Genomic DNA, 17,697 nt, shown 5'->3' with positions numbered 1-17,697 from the left:
ATTAAAATTAGAAGAAACCAACATATTTGAAAAACTTACCTTTGGATGAAGGAGTGCACGACAAGAAGAAGAAAGACAGAAAGGATTCCAAATGTCTCCAACCCATGCTTATCTCCTAAATAAAGGAGATAATAATCCTTTATTATCAAAAGACCATATTGCCCTCTCAAATATAACAAAATTGCTTTTAGCCCTACACAAAAATTCCACCATAAATCACTAAATTTATCACTTTATTCTAATTTTACCACTGAGTTTAAAAGTCTTACATTTTGATCACTAAACTGCTAATTGGGTTGTTACAATTTCAATTTACTTTAACTTTTTAATTTTGTATTAAAATTTTATTCGGTCAAATTAAGAATAATATTTTTGTCGTATTTAATGTTAATGTATAACTGAAATACTTTACTTATAAATAAAGATTAGTGAAATCGATAACTCGATTTTAAGTCAACAATTTTCCTCAATTATCCAAAAAGAGAAGTCCAGAATTAGATATTTTTATGTACTTACAATTAGGGAGGTCAATAATATCATAGAAGATGATTTTTCCAATATTAAAATTTCCAAATATTTTAGCAAAATTATAACTACCCAACACAGAGAGCTTCTTCGTTTGTTCTTTTTAACAAAGGCAAGGCAATACCTGGAAGAAAGGGGGAAATAATGGCAAATTTAAAACTGCCAGAGCCATTCCAATAGTCAATATGCGACTGTACAGAGTATATAAACAAGTAATCACTTCACAAGTCGGTTCAAGTCCGTCCCCTTTTATACCCCCACCCCATTACAAGTTCCTTGATCGCACCAAATCTATATGATTACGCTCCAAATCCTAACCAAATCCGAACCCTTCATTGGCTTCATGAATTGCGAGCAACAATCTCTCTTCCAGATGTTCCTTCGATGGATACTCAGGTAAATCCAATTGATTGAAACTGCATTAATCACAAGGAAATGCTTCTTATTAACAAACAAAGGTCTACAAGTAACTCAATGCAAATAACGGGCACAAAACCTGAAAGAGGAAATCATTAACTAGCATCATTAACTGTAGCGTTTTTTGTTAACCAAGAAAAAGCAGAAAACCCAAAAGAAGGAAAACATGGAGTAGCACGATTAACAGAATATATTGTCCAGGCGATGTACATATCGTACAAATAGCATACATATGATAGGACTGATTACCAGGTGTGAGCAGAAGGTAAGTGGTCAGGGCTACCATATGCTTTGTGAATCTGAAACTTCTGGGAACCTGAAATACCTTGAAGTGCACTAAAACCTTCTAAAGGCACCTATGAAATTACAAATATCGAGAATTAACATTAGAGACCGGTTATGAAAAAAAATATCTTCTAAACTATTATCAGACCCCGGGCTTATGTCCACACACACTAAAGAAATAAACAGTCATGATTTCAATATCTTAATCCTAATTCAAGCATTAAATAGTCAAACTTTAGATTGAAATACAGTAAATAACTTGAAATGTCACATTACAAGTATGGTCAACAATTTCAGGTGTCATGTTACCTTTGAGGTTCCAGTCACAAACTGTAGAAGTCTAGCTTTATCCTCCTTACTGAACCCTTGAACCACCTCCCAGAACCACTGTACAACAGGTGATGCAGCACTATAACCGGAGTACTCGGTATTTGCCCTCATATCATCCACTAGGAAAGATAAACCGCAAATCAGGTCATATTCAGAAGATAGTGGCAAAATAAAGTATTCTAACATTAAATTTAATGGCTTACAATCTATTTCTGGAAGACCACTTATCAGTAACTCCAGTTCCTTGTCATTAAAAATGGATATTAATTCCCTAGGAATTAATTCATTGAATCCTTCCAAAAATGCATTTATTTGAGGACGAATAGCAGTGGTCAAACGATGCTCGGCAACTAAATCAACGTATCGGTGTTTATTCTCCTCGGTAACTTTAATGTTCCGACCACCAGGAATCAGTTCACAGTCAGTCACCTGCATCGTATTTGGTAAAGACGGATTTATAAATGAGAAAGGTTTGCCACAAAGGGCTTCATGATAGAATCAATGAAAAACAATACCTGAGTACTTTCATATAATATTAGCTTCTCCTCATCAGCATCAATGCTAAATGTAAGATCCAGGACATCACTAATATCATTCTGAAAACAAAATGGAAAAAAGTTGAGGGAAGAGAAGTTGCTAAACAATACTCTCAAATAAACCATGAAAATGCCAGGAAACCAAATAACTCAATTGCTCCATCTGCACTTAAGAAAAAGGGGGGAAATGCGGAAATCTGGCATATGACACACCTCAAGCATCCACTTCAGGTTTTTGAAGTAATCAGGATCAATTGCTTCAATGTCATGATACGTAACTTTGGTCCCCAATATATGCTTGTAGAAAGAACGGGTAAAGTGGACATCCAAGAGTTGCCCATCAAAAAGTGCTTTACCAACCTGGAAAATTTCAGTAACAAATGAATAAAAAGTTACAAGGAAAAAAGTGTGTCAATCCAATAGGGAACTAGAGAAGATACTAACAACTCGTCCAACAAATTTGAAGTATGAAAGATGTTCAGTTTGGTAGACTGAATTGGGGTTGGGCTGGAATGTTGATTCATTGCCCACTGTTGTGAAAAGCAATGCTCCTCTGTCAAATATGACCCTGGACAACAGCTGGTACCATTCCCTTGTAAGCCCACCAGCATCAATACCTTCTTCTCCTTGGAAGTGAACTGTCAACCTCCCCTTCAAATCTTGAGTTGACCGCATTCGCAGTTGGTTATATGAATCCTCAAGTATGTAAGCTCTTCTGACTGATATCCTTAGAGAACTGTGATGATGATCATGTTGTTGATGTTTTATTTTGGACCTGAAGTGAGCACGTTTATTATCAAAATCAACAAAGCGCGGAACCTTCAACATGAGTGAAAATGACTTCTCAAGGAGCCCAGGATTCTGGCGGATGAAAGCATTTAACAACTTCCTATGCCTCTCTGAGAACTTCACAAAGGCAACATGCTTCTCATCAAATTTTGAGACAGAAGCAGCAGTTTTCTGCTGGCCAGAAGATAGAGTGCTGACATCCTCAACATCAGAAAGTACAGCCATGCCAAAATCATTGTCAGAACCTGGTTGTGCAGAATGTAATTTCTCGCACATCACAAAGAAAGATTCAATATATGGTAAGATGTTCTGAGTGCCTGCAGGTAGGGGTGGTGTTAAACCAGATTGTCTTGATGTGGAAGTCCTGGATGGAGCTAAGAAATCTGGTACAGAATCTGAATAGCTCTCAATTTTACTTATGCAAGTGCTCAACTCTATCCACAAAGGTTCTAAAGCTGTATTAATGTCCCACACCTGAGAAAGAGCAGAAGAACGCTCTGTTTCAGGAAGCAGCTGTAGATCCTTCTCTTTCTCAGTTATTGAGGTAACAAGAGTACTTAGTGCCTGTAAAACCCTTAAAATTGCAGCTCCATCTGAAGATGTGCTGAGTAGAGCTTTCACTGCTTCACCAAACATCTTTAACTCATCCATGGCCGATTTAATCAAATTTTTAACAGCATCTGCTAGCTCAGAAATAAAAAGATGACAATGGCTTGGAGCAAAAGCAACCAGCTTTTTCATTACCTCCGCCACCAGACTATATGCATTATCTGACAACCTGGTAGGAAACATAACATGAGCCCAAGCAAATGGAAAGTGCATAATTATATTAAAAATTTAACAAAGAAAAAGAAATATTTGGTAAGAGGTGCTAACTGCCACACCCAGACATCCTCTATGCTGTATTTTTTTTCTAGTGAGGGTGTGTATTTGGGGCGGTGGGTTGGCAGGTGGAGTTTGTTGGGGGTGTTGCACGTCAGTTACAATCCACAACTTACACAACTTTTCCACAATTGACACATAAGAGATAAAGGGTGGAAATACAAACTACTGTCAAAATATATGGCATAAATTAGACATATATAGCTTACCCTTCCCGTGCAAGCAATGAACATAAAAGCCTGAGCTCTGCTTGTGGGAGATTGGTCAGTACACACTGTGCATCACATTCATTACTTGCACCAGATGATGAGGGTGTGGATGAATCAACAGTCTTTAAAGGTGATTCAGTAACTACAGGAGCATCAGACGTTGAAATTTGCAAAGCAGGTGTTTGTTCAGTGGATGATGCCTTCAATTTCTCAGATGAAAGAGGCTTCCTTTCCGCATGGTCAATGATGACATCCAACAGGTTAAGCAACTGGAGCAAAATCATAAATGAGCAAATAATGAACACAAAGATGTACAATTGTTTAATTTATTAAGGTTATTACTTATCACCTGCTCAAGATGCGCTATACTTCTCAAGTACAAGGGTTGATGGAGAAGGCTCAAAAGCAATGCAATGGAAAAGTTTCTTTCCTCCTGTACCTCGGTCATCAAAGCTTTTCCATGTGACTGATCATTATTTCTTAACTTTTTTACAGTAGGAAGCGGCAATCTAAGCTGAAGTAAGATCTTAGCAACATATGGATGATTTCGAGTCAAGTAAGTGAGAGTTTCAAGAACTCGCCTAGACACCAACGGTGGAACTCCTACAAAGGGAAAAGTACATGATAAAATAAACCACTCAGAAACCAAATACTACAGATTAAATCAAAATAAAACCAAAAAACTTCTCCAGAGAGTAAACTCGTTAAGAATAAGATCCACCCAGAAAAAGATAAATTATCTAAGAAATGGATGAGAAAAATGTTATGACGGCATCCACATTGAGTCACTACGGATCATGAACTTAAATCGTGAGTATAGAATATCTCACCATCAAAATGCTGAGGACGAGAATACATCACATTATTCTGGCAACCATAAAGCCTGTACGGTTGTTCAAATGCATTTGAATAATTGACAGCCTTTCTTGTATCAAGCGTCAACATGTCCATCAATAATTTAACTAGCTCTGTTCTGGTTTCATTATGGGCACATAAATTCAAGAGAAGCTTCTGCAATGAACCTTTATACAGTGGCTGCAAGATCAAAGACGTTAGTGTATAAATCAAAATCAGAGATAAACATCAAAAGGAAAAATTATCTGAGAGAGCACCTGCACCATGCGAAGTAACCGAAACATTGCTTGAAGAGCTTCTGGGTCAATTAAAGGGGTGCCTTCAGCTTCAATTAGCTTAGCAGAAACAGATCTGCGTGACACAATACTTCCCCCAATCCTGTTCAAGCTGGATCTGATTCTTTCGCCTCTCCTAGAAGATTCACCTCTGCGACTCCTAGGGTACATCCCAAACAAGTTACGATTATGATACCGATGTGCAAATCTCTCGCGCAACATGTTTGCCTCTGCCACAAGGGCAGGTGTGAGATTAGCAAGAATAGCATCCGAAGATGTTAATAGAACCTGAGTATAAAAAATATAAAAGGAAAAATGTTTAGACATCTTCAACTTACACTGAAAATTTAACCACAATATAACAAGCTTTATACCTCTTCCCGTAAATCAGAAGGAAATGTTGCAATTATTGAGACCGTGTCCATTTCAACTGGTTGGCCTTCAAGTTCTTCAGATTGATGAAGCCTTTGTGCTTGCTGTTGTGCAAGAACTTCAGCTCGGATGTCTGGGGGAAGGGCAGCAAGAAATTCTGGATCGATATCCCCAGAATTCTGTTGTTCAGCATTTGAAGGCTGTGCCACTGGACCTTGCTGAGCTGAAAGAACTTCAGTACGCAACTCCTCAGGGAGAGCATCTAAAAATGCAGGATCAATTGATCCAGAACCACCATCACTATTCATCTGCTGCTCAGCAGATATACTATCCTGATCTGCTTCTCGGCTAGAATTCTCTGAAACCTCAGTAACACTATGAAGAGGTACATCCCTCCCACCAACAGCAGTGGAATTCCCAAAAGCCAGATTTGTCCTTCTTGAACGCACAGCTTGTGGATCAACATTTCTGTCAGAAGAACCTTGCCTTTCTCCACCATCATCATGGCCATCTGCACTTCCAATCTCAACATCAAGGCTACGAAGGCTTTCCCCTAACGTAGCCCCACTACCACTACTTTCTTGGCTCACTGCTTCAATAACACGAACAGCTGCATCATTCTGATCAAATTGCATTTCAACAGACTGTGGATGTATGCTTGATGCATCTGTTCCTTGCAGAGAGGCAGTAACTGCAGGTCTCCCATCAGCATTGAGAGAGCTATCAACTGTTGCAGAACATGGAGGTACATTAACATTTTCATTATTTTCGTTGTTTACTACAGGAATGTCAGGTCTTTCATCAAGCCCTGATCCCTGTAACTGACTACCTTCACCATGGGTCTGAGGTTCCACTGTTGATGTGTTGTGATCAGAAGATTTCACAGGTACAGGTCGCCTGAGTTGGGAAACAAGCAGCTCTTCAAGGCCTTGTGGTACAGTGGCTGCACTGGACCCACTGCTTTGTTGGCTCTCATCAACCCACAAGTTCAAACGATGGCTGTGACGCCCATTTCTTAAAGACTGGAAAATAGTATCCAGCCGTGATGAGGTGGTGTCTGAGTTTCTGCTTGAGAGAATAATATCACGGGCATTTACTGTAGATGACCAAAAAAGAGAGAGGTGTAGGGTGATTAAAATGGAGATCAATGAATAACTACAAAATTTATGAGCACTAAACTGTAAATTACAAAAATTCATATTAAAATACAGAGTAAAAACCTGACTGCCTTGTAGAGGCTGAGTGCAGCGATGAAGGTCCCAATAAAAGAGGATGTGTTGAAGAGCCTGAATTTTCACCATTGCGCCCCAAAGGACTGTAAATAGATGTTGTACGTTCATGTCGTCTAGAACCAAAAACTTCAACTGGCATTACATGAAGAGTTTCATTGGCAAAACTGTGGTCTCTGCCAAAAACATCAACAGGGTCAAACATATCAACCCCATTCATACCCTCCTCTAACCTTAGAATAACTCCACCCTCATCATCATCCTCATCCTCATCATCTTCCTCCAATACTTCATCATCAAATTCATCATCGTCAATCTCATGATCATCTTGATCTGTGTCAGGATGGGAGAGGTTATGTACATCACCTTCCTCCAAATCATTTGGGTCCTCATCTTCGTCAACGTCATCTTCATCCACTCCATCCCCCTCATCTCCTGACATATCCTCATCCTCGTCATCATCAAGGTTTTCTTGCTCATGGGGTTGGATTTCAAAATGAATGCCCAGATTGTCTACACTGTTTCCAAGACCCCTTCCATCCTCAGAAGTTTCTTGCGTATAATCATCTTCAGTAGCAGGAGCAAAACTTCCATCAAGATCTTGGTCATGTTCCATATCATCTGTAACAGCTTCAGACCCACCATAATTTTGGATGGTATTGAATGATTCAACATACCCGGCTGCAACAGCATCGCGATTGGACAGAGATGCCAATTCCATGGACTGTGATGCATCCGCAACATCATCTCCTCTCCCAGAGTGATTGTGATCAGCAGGTTTGACAGAATTCTCACCTTTGATAGCAGAAGAATCAGCAGAATGGACATACTCCTTGGTTATAAGTTCCAAAGCTTTAATGAGCCCCGTTACAACTTTAGGTGACTCAGCATGATCCAAATCCAAAACTTCAAGCATCCGTGTTAATGATGCAACCAAACCAACATCTATAAAAGTGGCAGAAGCTTCTGCCGAGATGCATGAGCCAGTTGGTGTACGAGCAACAAGTATATCATTCAACAGATCAACAAAAGCCTGCATATCACTACTTGGAGGTTTGAAACCTTCACAGGAATCAACAAAGGCATTGAAAATACAATTAATCTCAGAAAATACTCTCTTCCTGGCCTCTGCAGAACGCACAAAAGAGGCAACCAGAAATTGACTGGTCCTGACTGCTAATTTATGCCTCCAGTCACCATCGGTTTTCCTTTCCTTCTTTGAACTCCGGGAACAAGGAATAAAATTGTGAAGGAAGTGGTGAAATATTCCGCAAGTGGATAAACAAGCTGAGCTCCTTTGATGAGGGACCCTGCAGCTACTAATTTCACTATCTTTCCGGAGCAGAACATGAACAGATGAAGTGTACATCAACAGAATCTCAGACAAAAGTTTCATGATGAAGACCATCTTTGCAAGTGATGCAGAAGCATCTTGACCAGAGGCTTCATTCTCCTCGGACATAGTGGCAATGGCCTTTCCTTTACCCTTGCTGGAAGCAACATCAATTTCCATATCAGTTGATGATGGTGCATCAACAGGCACCTCTATTCTGACATCATCTGTCAAGGGAGGTACAAATGCACTGACCGAATCCAAAAGAAGCTCAATCACATTTACAAAGCTTTGAGGAGATTTTCTGTGCATCTTAACAGACTTGGAATTTGAATCATTAAACTTTCCATGCGCAATCCCTGGACCTGCTGAATTCACATTGCACAAATTAACCTTTCCATCACTTTGTTGTGTTTTATCTTTGTCTGATGCATTCTCCTTCTCTTTCTCTTTCTCCTTGAATTTATCTTTGTCACGGTCTTTAATCATAACAATATAGGGTCTCTCACCAACCATCTCAACTTGACAGACAGACTTAACAGACTGCATAAATACAACTGGATCACGTGAAATGACAGAACTTAAATTGACAAGGAAATTACGCGGACTGACCCTTCCATTAGAATGCCTGTTAGCCATAGTCAAAAGACTGTGCTTTATTTCAGCTTCCATTGCCTGCTGCAAGGTTTGAGGATCTTCAAGGACATGATGGATAATGGTAGCAGCTACATTATCAAACCCAGGAAAAAGACTACTAGTTGGCAATGAAAGAAGTGAACTTACACCCCCACCATCAAGAAAATAAACTGCTATAGAATGGGTTCTAGTAAGAGTAGCACATAGCTGTAGGACAGCATGCATTGTTTCTGATGGAAACTGGCTCCTTATACAACTACAAGCAATCTCTATCAGTCTCTTCTGCTCATGAAGATCGATATGTCTTGCAGATCCAAATGAAGAATGCAACTTACTTTTCTTATCCTCATCAATACTAACAGATATCTGCTGACTACTAACATTGTCCCTTTTCAACTGCTCAACAATTTCAGTATTCAATTTTTGATCCACCTGAAGTAGCCTGTCAAGAGCCAGGAACGCAGTTGTTACCCACTTTGGAGCTTGACGCTTCTCCTTGTCTACGGAACCAGAGTCCCACTCAGACAGTAAATCAGTTGCAAGTTTAATCAGTCCAGCCTTCGAGGCCATTTCCCGTGCCCCCGCATCCACGTAAAGAATTAATGCAAGAACAAGGAAAAGGGCAGAGAGCAGAGAATTGTTTCTGTTTTCAGAAGCAGAACTAGAATCTCTCACTTGGTCAAGAATGAAAGAAATGACGCTGGACCTATATTGACCATCATTTTGAGAGCATATTAATACAAGGAGATCTCTAACTGGGAAAGCTAGAGGTTCCTTCATCTGAAGCAGCTTTGTACATGTTGACAACAATTCCTCGACAGGAGGAAGTTGGACCATCTCTTCTTCAAGTTCCTGGCTACTGTCATTTGTAACATCTACATTTGTGTCAGTTTCAGAGTTCCCAAGAGACATGGCAAGTGCACGAGCAAGTTCATCCTCCTCCTGGGTTTCCTCTGGATGGGAGAATAACCACTCCATTGCCAAGTCCACACTATTAGATCCAATTTGCCTCAGAGCTTCTTCCGCCCTAGACCTGCAAAATCCCATCTCTACAATTGTTGCTATGGTGGTTTCATTAGGAGGGGGCCCCATAATACGAGCACTATTGCTGCTGGGAACATCTTTCACTTCAACACCAGAGTAAACGTGCCTAATAATAGAAATAACTGTAGTGATGAAATCATAACTGCAATCAGTAAACTGTGGATGCGTCCATACAGGAAGCACAGCCTTGAGCACCATAGATTGAAGCACCTTCACAAAAGTTTCAGCATCCCTTGGGAAAGGAACATCTCCGCTTCCAAGTGGTTGCACAAGCAGGTGTTTAGTGAATGGGGACAAAATAAAAGAAGATGCCACCAGGTGAGCCATAAGTTTGCCACAGCTAGCTAATGCACCATAAATCCATGCATGATCTCCATCTTCCTTTTCATCCTGCTTTACATTACCATCATCCACATCCATTGGAGATGCTGGTGCCCTATTAATTTCAAATAGAAATTGACTGGTAGCTTCAAAAGTTGTCAAAACTGATTGAACAACTCCACATCCATATAAGCAGTTTAATATAATAGCATTACAAGAATCTGGCCTGTCCTGGAGAACACCACCAATGAAATCAATAACCTTACTGAAGTAGCGACACTTTGTTGACACAGATGCTTCTGAACCTGAAGAATTTACACGACCACCAAAGTTCATGTGACCAAATGCAATAGAGGCAAAACTAGAGGCAACAGATTTTGATGCAGGGGATGCATTAACAGTATCATCCCGACGATGAGAAGGATGTAACATCACTTTTCCCAACTCTTGAAATAAATGGGTAATATGGAAGGAAAGGGACCTCATCATATCACAGCAGGAGGTGTGATAAGATCTCAGATGGTCAAATTCCCTTTTGTTGGCAGTTCCAGAAGCATTTGCCGTGGTTAAATGATTGGCTCCAAGGTGCATGATTGAACCATCGATACCCAATCTCTGATGAATGCCACCAGATCGGCCAAGGTCACGATAAAGGTTTAGGAGGTCAAAGAACTGGGATTCAGCACTCCATCCTGGTGTCCTTCTCCTTAATAAGGGATCAAGGAACCGTCTAAAGATGTTCAACCTTTGCTCAAAAGTATCACTTGCACTAGTTTCCAGTTGCTGTGAATCAGGATAAGCAGAACTAGCACTAGCACCATCATTGTCCAGTTGAAGCTTGGCATCTTCAAGCAGAGCAATCTGCCATAAAATTTCACGATGAACACAGCCAATGTCTTCCAGAACATCTTTGCTGCCATTTCCAAGTTCAGCAAGCAAAGCACTAACCCAACGGTTATCTTTGGAAGCAGCTAGAAATAGAATGAACTCAACCAGGAAAAGGGGAGAAAAGACTCCATCTTCGGGCATCAATTTGGGATCCAGTAAAAAGGACCCTGAAGCAGAACCAAATCCAGTTAAAGCTTTCTTCAGTTGTTCCCTAAGAGAAGAACAGAAGGCCCGAGCTAGAGGAGCAGAGTGATGCTGAGTAAACCCCTTAAAAACCATGGTGCTATGTAAAGCAATAGACATGCCCTCAGATGATTTTACAATACTGGGCCTTAAAAGAAGCTTCAGTAGAGTGTCAATTCCTGATTTCTCCACAAACAGGCGACATGTTTCAGAATTCTCCATAGTTCTGTGAAGCAAAACCATAAGATGCAAAATGCACAATTGAAGAAATTGCTCATCACTGATTCCTTCAGCTGTAGAATCCACTGCACCAACAAGGCAACGGTTTTCTTCATTTCTTTTGTCTTCGGAATCAGTTTCCATTGCAGTGCTCTCATTAACTTTCTCCAGAGATGATGATCCAGAGAAGCTACTACTGTCCCCGAAAGAATCAATTTTATTTACAATATCAATGATTATATCAACACCACTGCTTCTCAATGAAGATGCATGGCGCAAAAGCTCTTCAACTGCATTAGCCAAAGGAACAATTGCTTCATTCATCGCCAGCACATACTTCCTGCTAGTAAAGATATCAACAAGGAACCGCAATGCTGAAGTTTGTTTCACAGCCTCCAAGCCTTTGGCATTAAGAGATATGGCACCAAGGCCATTTGGGACACATGTTATAGCCTTTGAGGATGGAAGTATGCCAGATAACACTGAAGACAAAAAAGCATCTGGAAGACCCAAATCAAGCAGTGCAGGAAGACGTGTGGGATCTTTATGGATAATTTCACTCATAACGGTCACAGCTGAGTAGTAAATATCCCCTCCAAATTTATCTGCACTCCCAAATATGAGCGACAATGTACCAGGCAGTGAACTTTCATTAAGATTCTGCGGTCTAGTGGAGTTTGCAGGGGCATATGTAGCGGAACCAAGAGCCTTCAAAAGTACCTTGATAAGCCTCTTTTGTGAATACAACTGATCATCACTGTATCCAGAGCATTCACCATAGACTGTAGAATTATCATTTCCGCCAGAGATACCAATAGCTCTGTGCACTTCTATCTGTAGCCTCTGAGCTAAAAGCTCCACTCCACCCAGTTCTCTAAGCAATGTTACAGATGAACTACTGTAATCCATTAGCTTCTGTAGAGCTTTTACAGCCAAATAGACAAGATGCATATGATTGGGGTCAGAATCCTCCAAGAGAGGTAAAAAGGTTGGAACCATTCCTGACCCTCTAATATTACTTCCCGATGCTGAGGAAGACGTTATATGAAGCAGATAGAATTGAAGAAGGGACTCAACAAAAGAGAGAGATGACGGTTCAATGGAACCTTTGAGTGTCAAAACTGCCTTCTGGAGCACATTCAGGAGGATCATCCGATTCCCTGCGGTAAAACTAATGCTTGATCCACTCAAAATCCGTGCTCTGTCATGAGATGCTGAATATGCAGCTAACTGAGCACCCAATGCAAGCATCGCAAGAGTTCTAATATTTCCTGGAATAGTTTCTTCCGACCGCACTATCTTGATTAATTCATTTGTATACTCCGGTTCATTTGCAAAAAAAGATGACAGCTCATCATTTGCATCATTAGACTTAACAAGCACAATAAATGCAAGAAGGCAAATCCTGCTGTACAGCCTGCATATCCTGGGCGACCGAAAGGCATGCGCATATCTAATTCTTGTTAGTAATGAAAACCGGAGCTCAGGTGGTACATTATATTGCTCAATACATTGCTTCATTATCAACAGATCATCCTCCTCCTGCAAATGCAGATTTGGAATGTGTATGACTCTTGTAGAACTTGAATTGCCAATGCTTTCTTCGGTGCTTTGAGTATTGAGCCCATGCAATTCAAAATAAAGGTTAGACCCAATCCGATGTTGAGACTTATCATAATCATTTTCCATGTTGCAAGGAAACAAGGTAATCCCTTCCACCTGTGATCTCTCATTTGCCAAAACACATGAATACAAGCCCAACCCCTCCTCCTTGCTCCCCCATCCCTGAGCAAGAGACAGAAGATAGCTGTTTACCGAGCCACATCCAATGAGCTTGCCACTACCATGGACCTTAGATGGATTTATTTTAACAAGAGCAGAAAGAGTCTCTAGTGTAGCTATAAGAACTTCGGGATCAGTGGATGAAAGTAGAAGCTTGAAATGCTGAAAGGAGAGTGGCAGTTGTATTAGATCAAACAACATTGGAAGACATAGATAGAGCATCCAATAAATTTATAAGTTTGCAAGTTACTGTAGTTAAAAGAACAATTTCTGACTCCATCTCAACATACCTCCAAGCCATCAAATGAAGTCTTATTGCGGCAATTCTCCAAGATTGTTTGCATTACTCGAAGTATTTGAAGAACTGCATGCTTTGGAAATGGACTTTCATCTTCTAGAATTTTATCTGATAGTAGAAGATCATTCCTCCAAGCCAAGTAAGTCTTGAAATATTTATCAAAATGAAGAAACAGTGGCCTCCAATGATGAAAATTCCCCTGAGTTGAGAGCAACAAGTGAATGAGAACCTTAGAATAGAAAAAATAAAATAAATGGAAAACAAGAGAAATAAATATAAAAAATCACCTTACTGTACTCCCATTGAAAGTCTGAAAGAGGTATTGCTATATCCTGTAATGGACTCTGGATCACTTTATCAATAAATGCTTTAATTTGAGGAGGCTGCAAGTGACAGTACATATAAAAGTTATTTTCCAAAGAAATATATTTTTAAAGAAAAAAGGAGCACAGAAAAAAGCTTTCTAAGCCATTCCAACAAGCTCTTCAAAACCAGTATAAATTCCATTTAAGCAAGGTAGGTAGCAACCATTATATAAATCGCCATAAACATATGAGTAATAAAGGAAACAATAAAATAAAATAACTTATTCCAACGCATAAAAATAAAAGAGAAATTGAAGATTTATGACGTGAAGAAAACTGATGGAAATATTAAAAGCAATTGAGTTGGAAACTCAAAAATACCTTTTATTTAATGTTAATGCATAAAAAGCTTTCCAAGTATTTGGCTAAATTGTTCTTCACAGACTATTGACATTGGAATATTTGTTGCAGAATTGCCTTCTTATGAAACATACTCAATTTCACATAGAAAATGATAAAGAAATTATATAAATCTTCAAATGCTAATGTAGCAACAGAAATATATGCTATCTAGGAGATAAGCAGCACATTTTCCAATGCCTAAAATGTATAACAAGCAAACACCTAACCGAAAATAGATTAACCTTATTACAACAATTAATATCCGTAAACAGAGAATGCATATATAAATACAAACATGTGAATGTATATATATATATATATATCAAATCCATTTTGATAGCATATATAATACTAAAAGATCATTACCAGAACAAAAAGATTACAGAATAACAAATGACATCAAATTACAAGCACCAACTCTAAACCACACAATAATAAAATATTATAGGATAAATGGTTGCCAAAGAACTAGCATGGGTCAATTTAAACCATCTAAAAACTCTCGAAAATGGTTTAGAAAGCATTGAATGAGAGAATACAAACTGTCCTCTCTAACCTTAAACAAATACATCCATATATATATTGACAAAAAATACAAAGAATACAAAGGGAAGCTTAGAATTATGAAAAGGCCTTCATACCTAGGGGGAAATCAAAATGCATGACTTACTAGCATAACTTTTTTTCCCAAAAAGAAAAAATATATAGTGTGAGAACTGAGAACATAAGAAGACTGCTCGTGACAAACTACATGCTAAAATTTCCTACTTCAACATTATTTTAAGAAAAATGTATATTTAAGTTAATTTTAAAGCCTCGTATCCTACTAAATACGAATGATCCTGTCAGCCAATATTCTAGAGATACCAATACATTTGCCCTGATAGTTAGATAAAATATTTGTGCCGCAAGTCCAAAACTAATACTACAAGCGTGTACCTGCATCATCCTAGTGTACTATCCCATGTTGTAATCATGTTTAGGGTTCATTACGTTTTAATAAATTGTTGACAAGCCAATAATTCATATGACAGATTTTGAAGCACTGATGTAGTAGTTATTTTTTCACGTAACCATGTTGGTGTATAAGATTCTCAGGTCTGCACAATAGCAGAGAAGCAATCAGTAGAACCACTGAAGCAGTCAAACAATCCAATACAACAGCCAAAACTTAAAAGAGGAAGCATAAGGAATCAAGCACATTATTAAAATACTAATTAATACGACAATGGAGTAACAATTGAAAGCGATAGTGGGTTCGACCAAACAGTACTAGACTGAGATAAACCCTAACCCGAAAGAATTTTTAAGGAAAAATTAAACAAGTAAAAATTATAAAGATAACAACAACCATAACAATAACTCACGGGCTCAGAGTCGAGTTTGATAGAAGGACCGATGGTGGTTTCACCAGACAAAAGCTGGCGAAGCCTCGAAGGCAAAGTCGATCTTATATTCGGCATGTCACTTCTGCTTCTCTACTTTCAATAACTACAAAAACAAAAACAAAAAAATGAATAAAACATAAAATCACACACTAAACTACGAAAATCAAAGATTGCTAAAGAATCGAAAATATTCAAAGCAGATCAGATATTAGATTTCAATAAAATATAAAAAAAATACTAATAGTTCAAAAGAAAGAGAGAGAGTACCTGAGGAAGGAGATGGAGAAGAGCGATGGATGCTTACACATCCAAATTATAGAACATGAAATTTAAGAAAATTCGAGAGAGATTTTCGAAGATAACGATGAAACAGAAAGAGAAAACCCCCAAAAGCGAAAAAAAAGAGCGGAGAACAAGAAGAGGGGCGGAAGCTATGGTAGTTTTGATTTTGTGGGCGACTTTACATGGTGTGTTTGTTTAAGAAGAAACCGAAGGCCCGGGAAGGGATCAGAGAAAAGGGAAACTTTTAGGGTCTCCGAGGAGTAAACTGAAAGGAAATAAATAATGAAAGGATTGGAATATAAATATGTAGAAGTTTTAGTGACCGAGAGAAATTGACACTACAATGTTACAGGGATCATTTTTGTAATTATGTTTTTGTTTTCACCCTTCTATAATTCTATTTTACTTTTGGTTAATACATAGGTGGTAATTAAATTATATTAAAATGATTTTTTATTATTAGATTTATCACGCTATAAGTTGCAATTAATTAGTGTTAAAATACATGATGTATTAATATTAAATTAATAAATAATATTTTATTTAATCATTCAATTATAATTAAAATATTTAAAAAAAATTTAAACAATAATTTTTAAAAAATATTAAAAATCAGAAATTTTTTAAATATATATAAAAATATATAATTTGATTTTAAACTATAACTTTATATTTTAAAAAATCATAAAATATTTATGGTTAACTATGTGATTAATGACTTCCGTTTAATATTTGTTCATTTTTGCTTACTAAATTAAAAAAAAAAGTTTTGGTAACTTACGTTCTCATTATTAAGATTTGATCACTGTGACGTTAGGTGTCGTTAGTTTGATGACGTGACAAATAAATAGATTTAATTTTTATTTTCACCCTTAAACTTTAAATAAATTATTAATCATGGATAAGAAAATATGAATTTATACTTTTTTTTCATATGTTTTCTTTCCCCGGCTCTATCTTTTGCTTGCGTCGTATACCTCCAGTGCATTGGGGATGATTAGGTCATAATGGCTTACACATTGGTTGAACTTGTTGCGGTACAAGGAAGTGTTTAGATGATATTGTATCGATAACATCAACTCCTTGGACAAGAGATTAATTTAACTGGAGCTTATTTAAGAAAATTTGCTCATGACTTGTAATTGCATCTTGCCAAGAACTTTTGCCAACTCCTTGGACAAGAGATTAACCGGAGCTTCTTGTTCCATATCCGTCAGGTGATCGGCGACGGAGCAGTGGAGATGTGAGGCGCAAGTGGGAGATAGGTTGGGAAAGAAAACATATGGAAAAAAAAAAGGATAAATTGATATTTTATCTTAAACTATTTTAGGTTTACAAAAAGATCTATTATTAATAATTTATCTAAAGTGTAAGAGTTAAAATAAGAATTAAATCTATTTACTAATTTGTCACATCATCAAACTAACAACAACTAGCACCTCAGTGACCAAATCTTAATAAAACAATAACATAAATGACCAAAACTTATGTTTTTAAATTTAGTGAGTAAAAATATACAAATATTGAACGAAATTGATCATTCATATAGTTATCTTAATATTTTTATGACCCATCAGTTGTATTACACACCATAAAACAAGCTCAATGTAATTTTTTTTTCTTGCTTTTTCGAGATTTGTGTTGTAGAAAATAATGATATGAAGTATAATCACATCAATATTGATAGATTGTGGTTATAATTTAACAAGTAATGGTTAATTACAGTAATAGTGAGTCGTTATTTCCATTATTATTATGTTAGTCTAATTAATTTTAAAAGTCAACTCATAAAAAAAATTCCGTTCATTTAAAAAAGTTCTCAATCGCGACATCCGTACCTATAATAATAAAACGTTACCACGACCACAATTTAAATATATGATAAGGAATTAAGGGAGTTGCAAGCATTTTT

At 37.8% G+C, this 17,697-nt stretch overlaps 1 protein-coding gene across 1 annotated transcript; it reads right to left on the bottom strand.

Annotated features, from left to right (window-relative positions):
* Positions 1–655: 655 nt before the first annotated feature.
* On the bottom strand, positions 656–15,958 carry LOC120157688 (E3 ubiquitin-protein ligase UPL2-like). Its single transcript, XM_039168750.1, has 17 exons — positions 15,771–15,958; positions 15,483–15,606; positions 13,696–13,791; positions 13,401–13,607; positions 6,696–13,272; positions 5,478–6,571; positions 5,086–5,391; positions 4,804–5,008; positions 4,323–4,576; positions 3,974–4,242; positions 2,538–3,660; positions 2,307–2,453; positions 2,073–2,153; positions 1,761–1,986; positions 1,537–1,676; positions 1,192–1,298; positions 656–941 (listed from the first exon to the last, which is right to left on the bottom strand). The coding sequence occupies exons 2-17, from the start codon at positions 15,576–15,578 to the stop codon at positions 839–841; spliced, it is 11,031 nt and encodes a 3,676-aa protein (XP_039024681.1). The 5' UTR covers positions 15,579–15,606; positions 15,771–15,958; the 3' UTR covers positions 656–838.
* Between the last annotated feature and the right edge of the window lie 1,739 nt (positions 15,959–17,697).

This window comes from Hibiscus syriacus, unplaced genomic scaffold, assembly GCF_006381635.1.
Source record: "Hibiscus syriacus cultivar Baekdansim isolate YM2019G1 unplaced genomic scaffold, ASM638163v2 tig00111273_pilon, whole genome shotgun sequence".
Lineage (NCBI taxonomy): Eukaryota > Viridiplantae > Streptophyta > Magnoliopsida > Malvales > Malvaceae > Hibiscus > Hibiscus syriacus.
The sequence above is the reverse complement of the archived record's forward strand: the minus strand, read 5'-3'. Positions and strand labels throughout refer to the sequence as shown.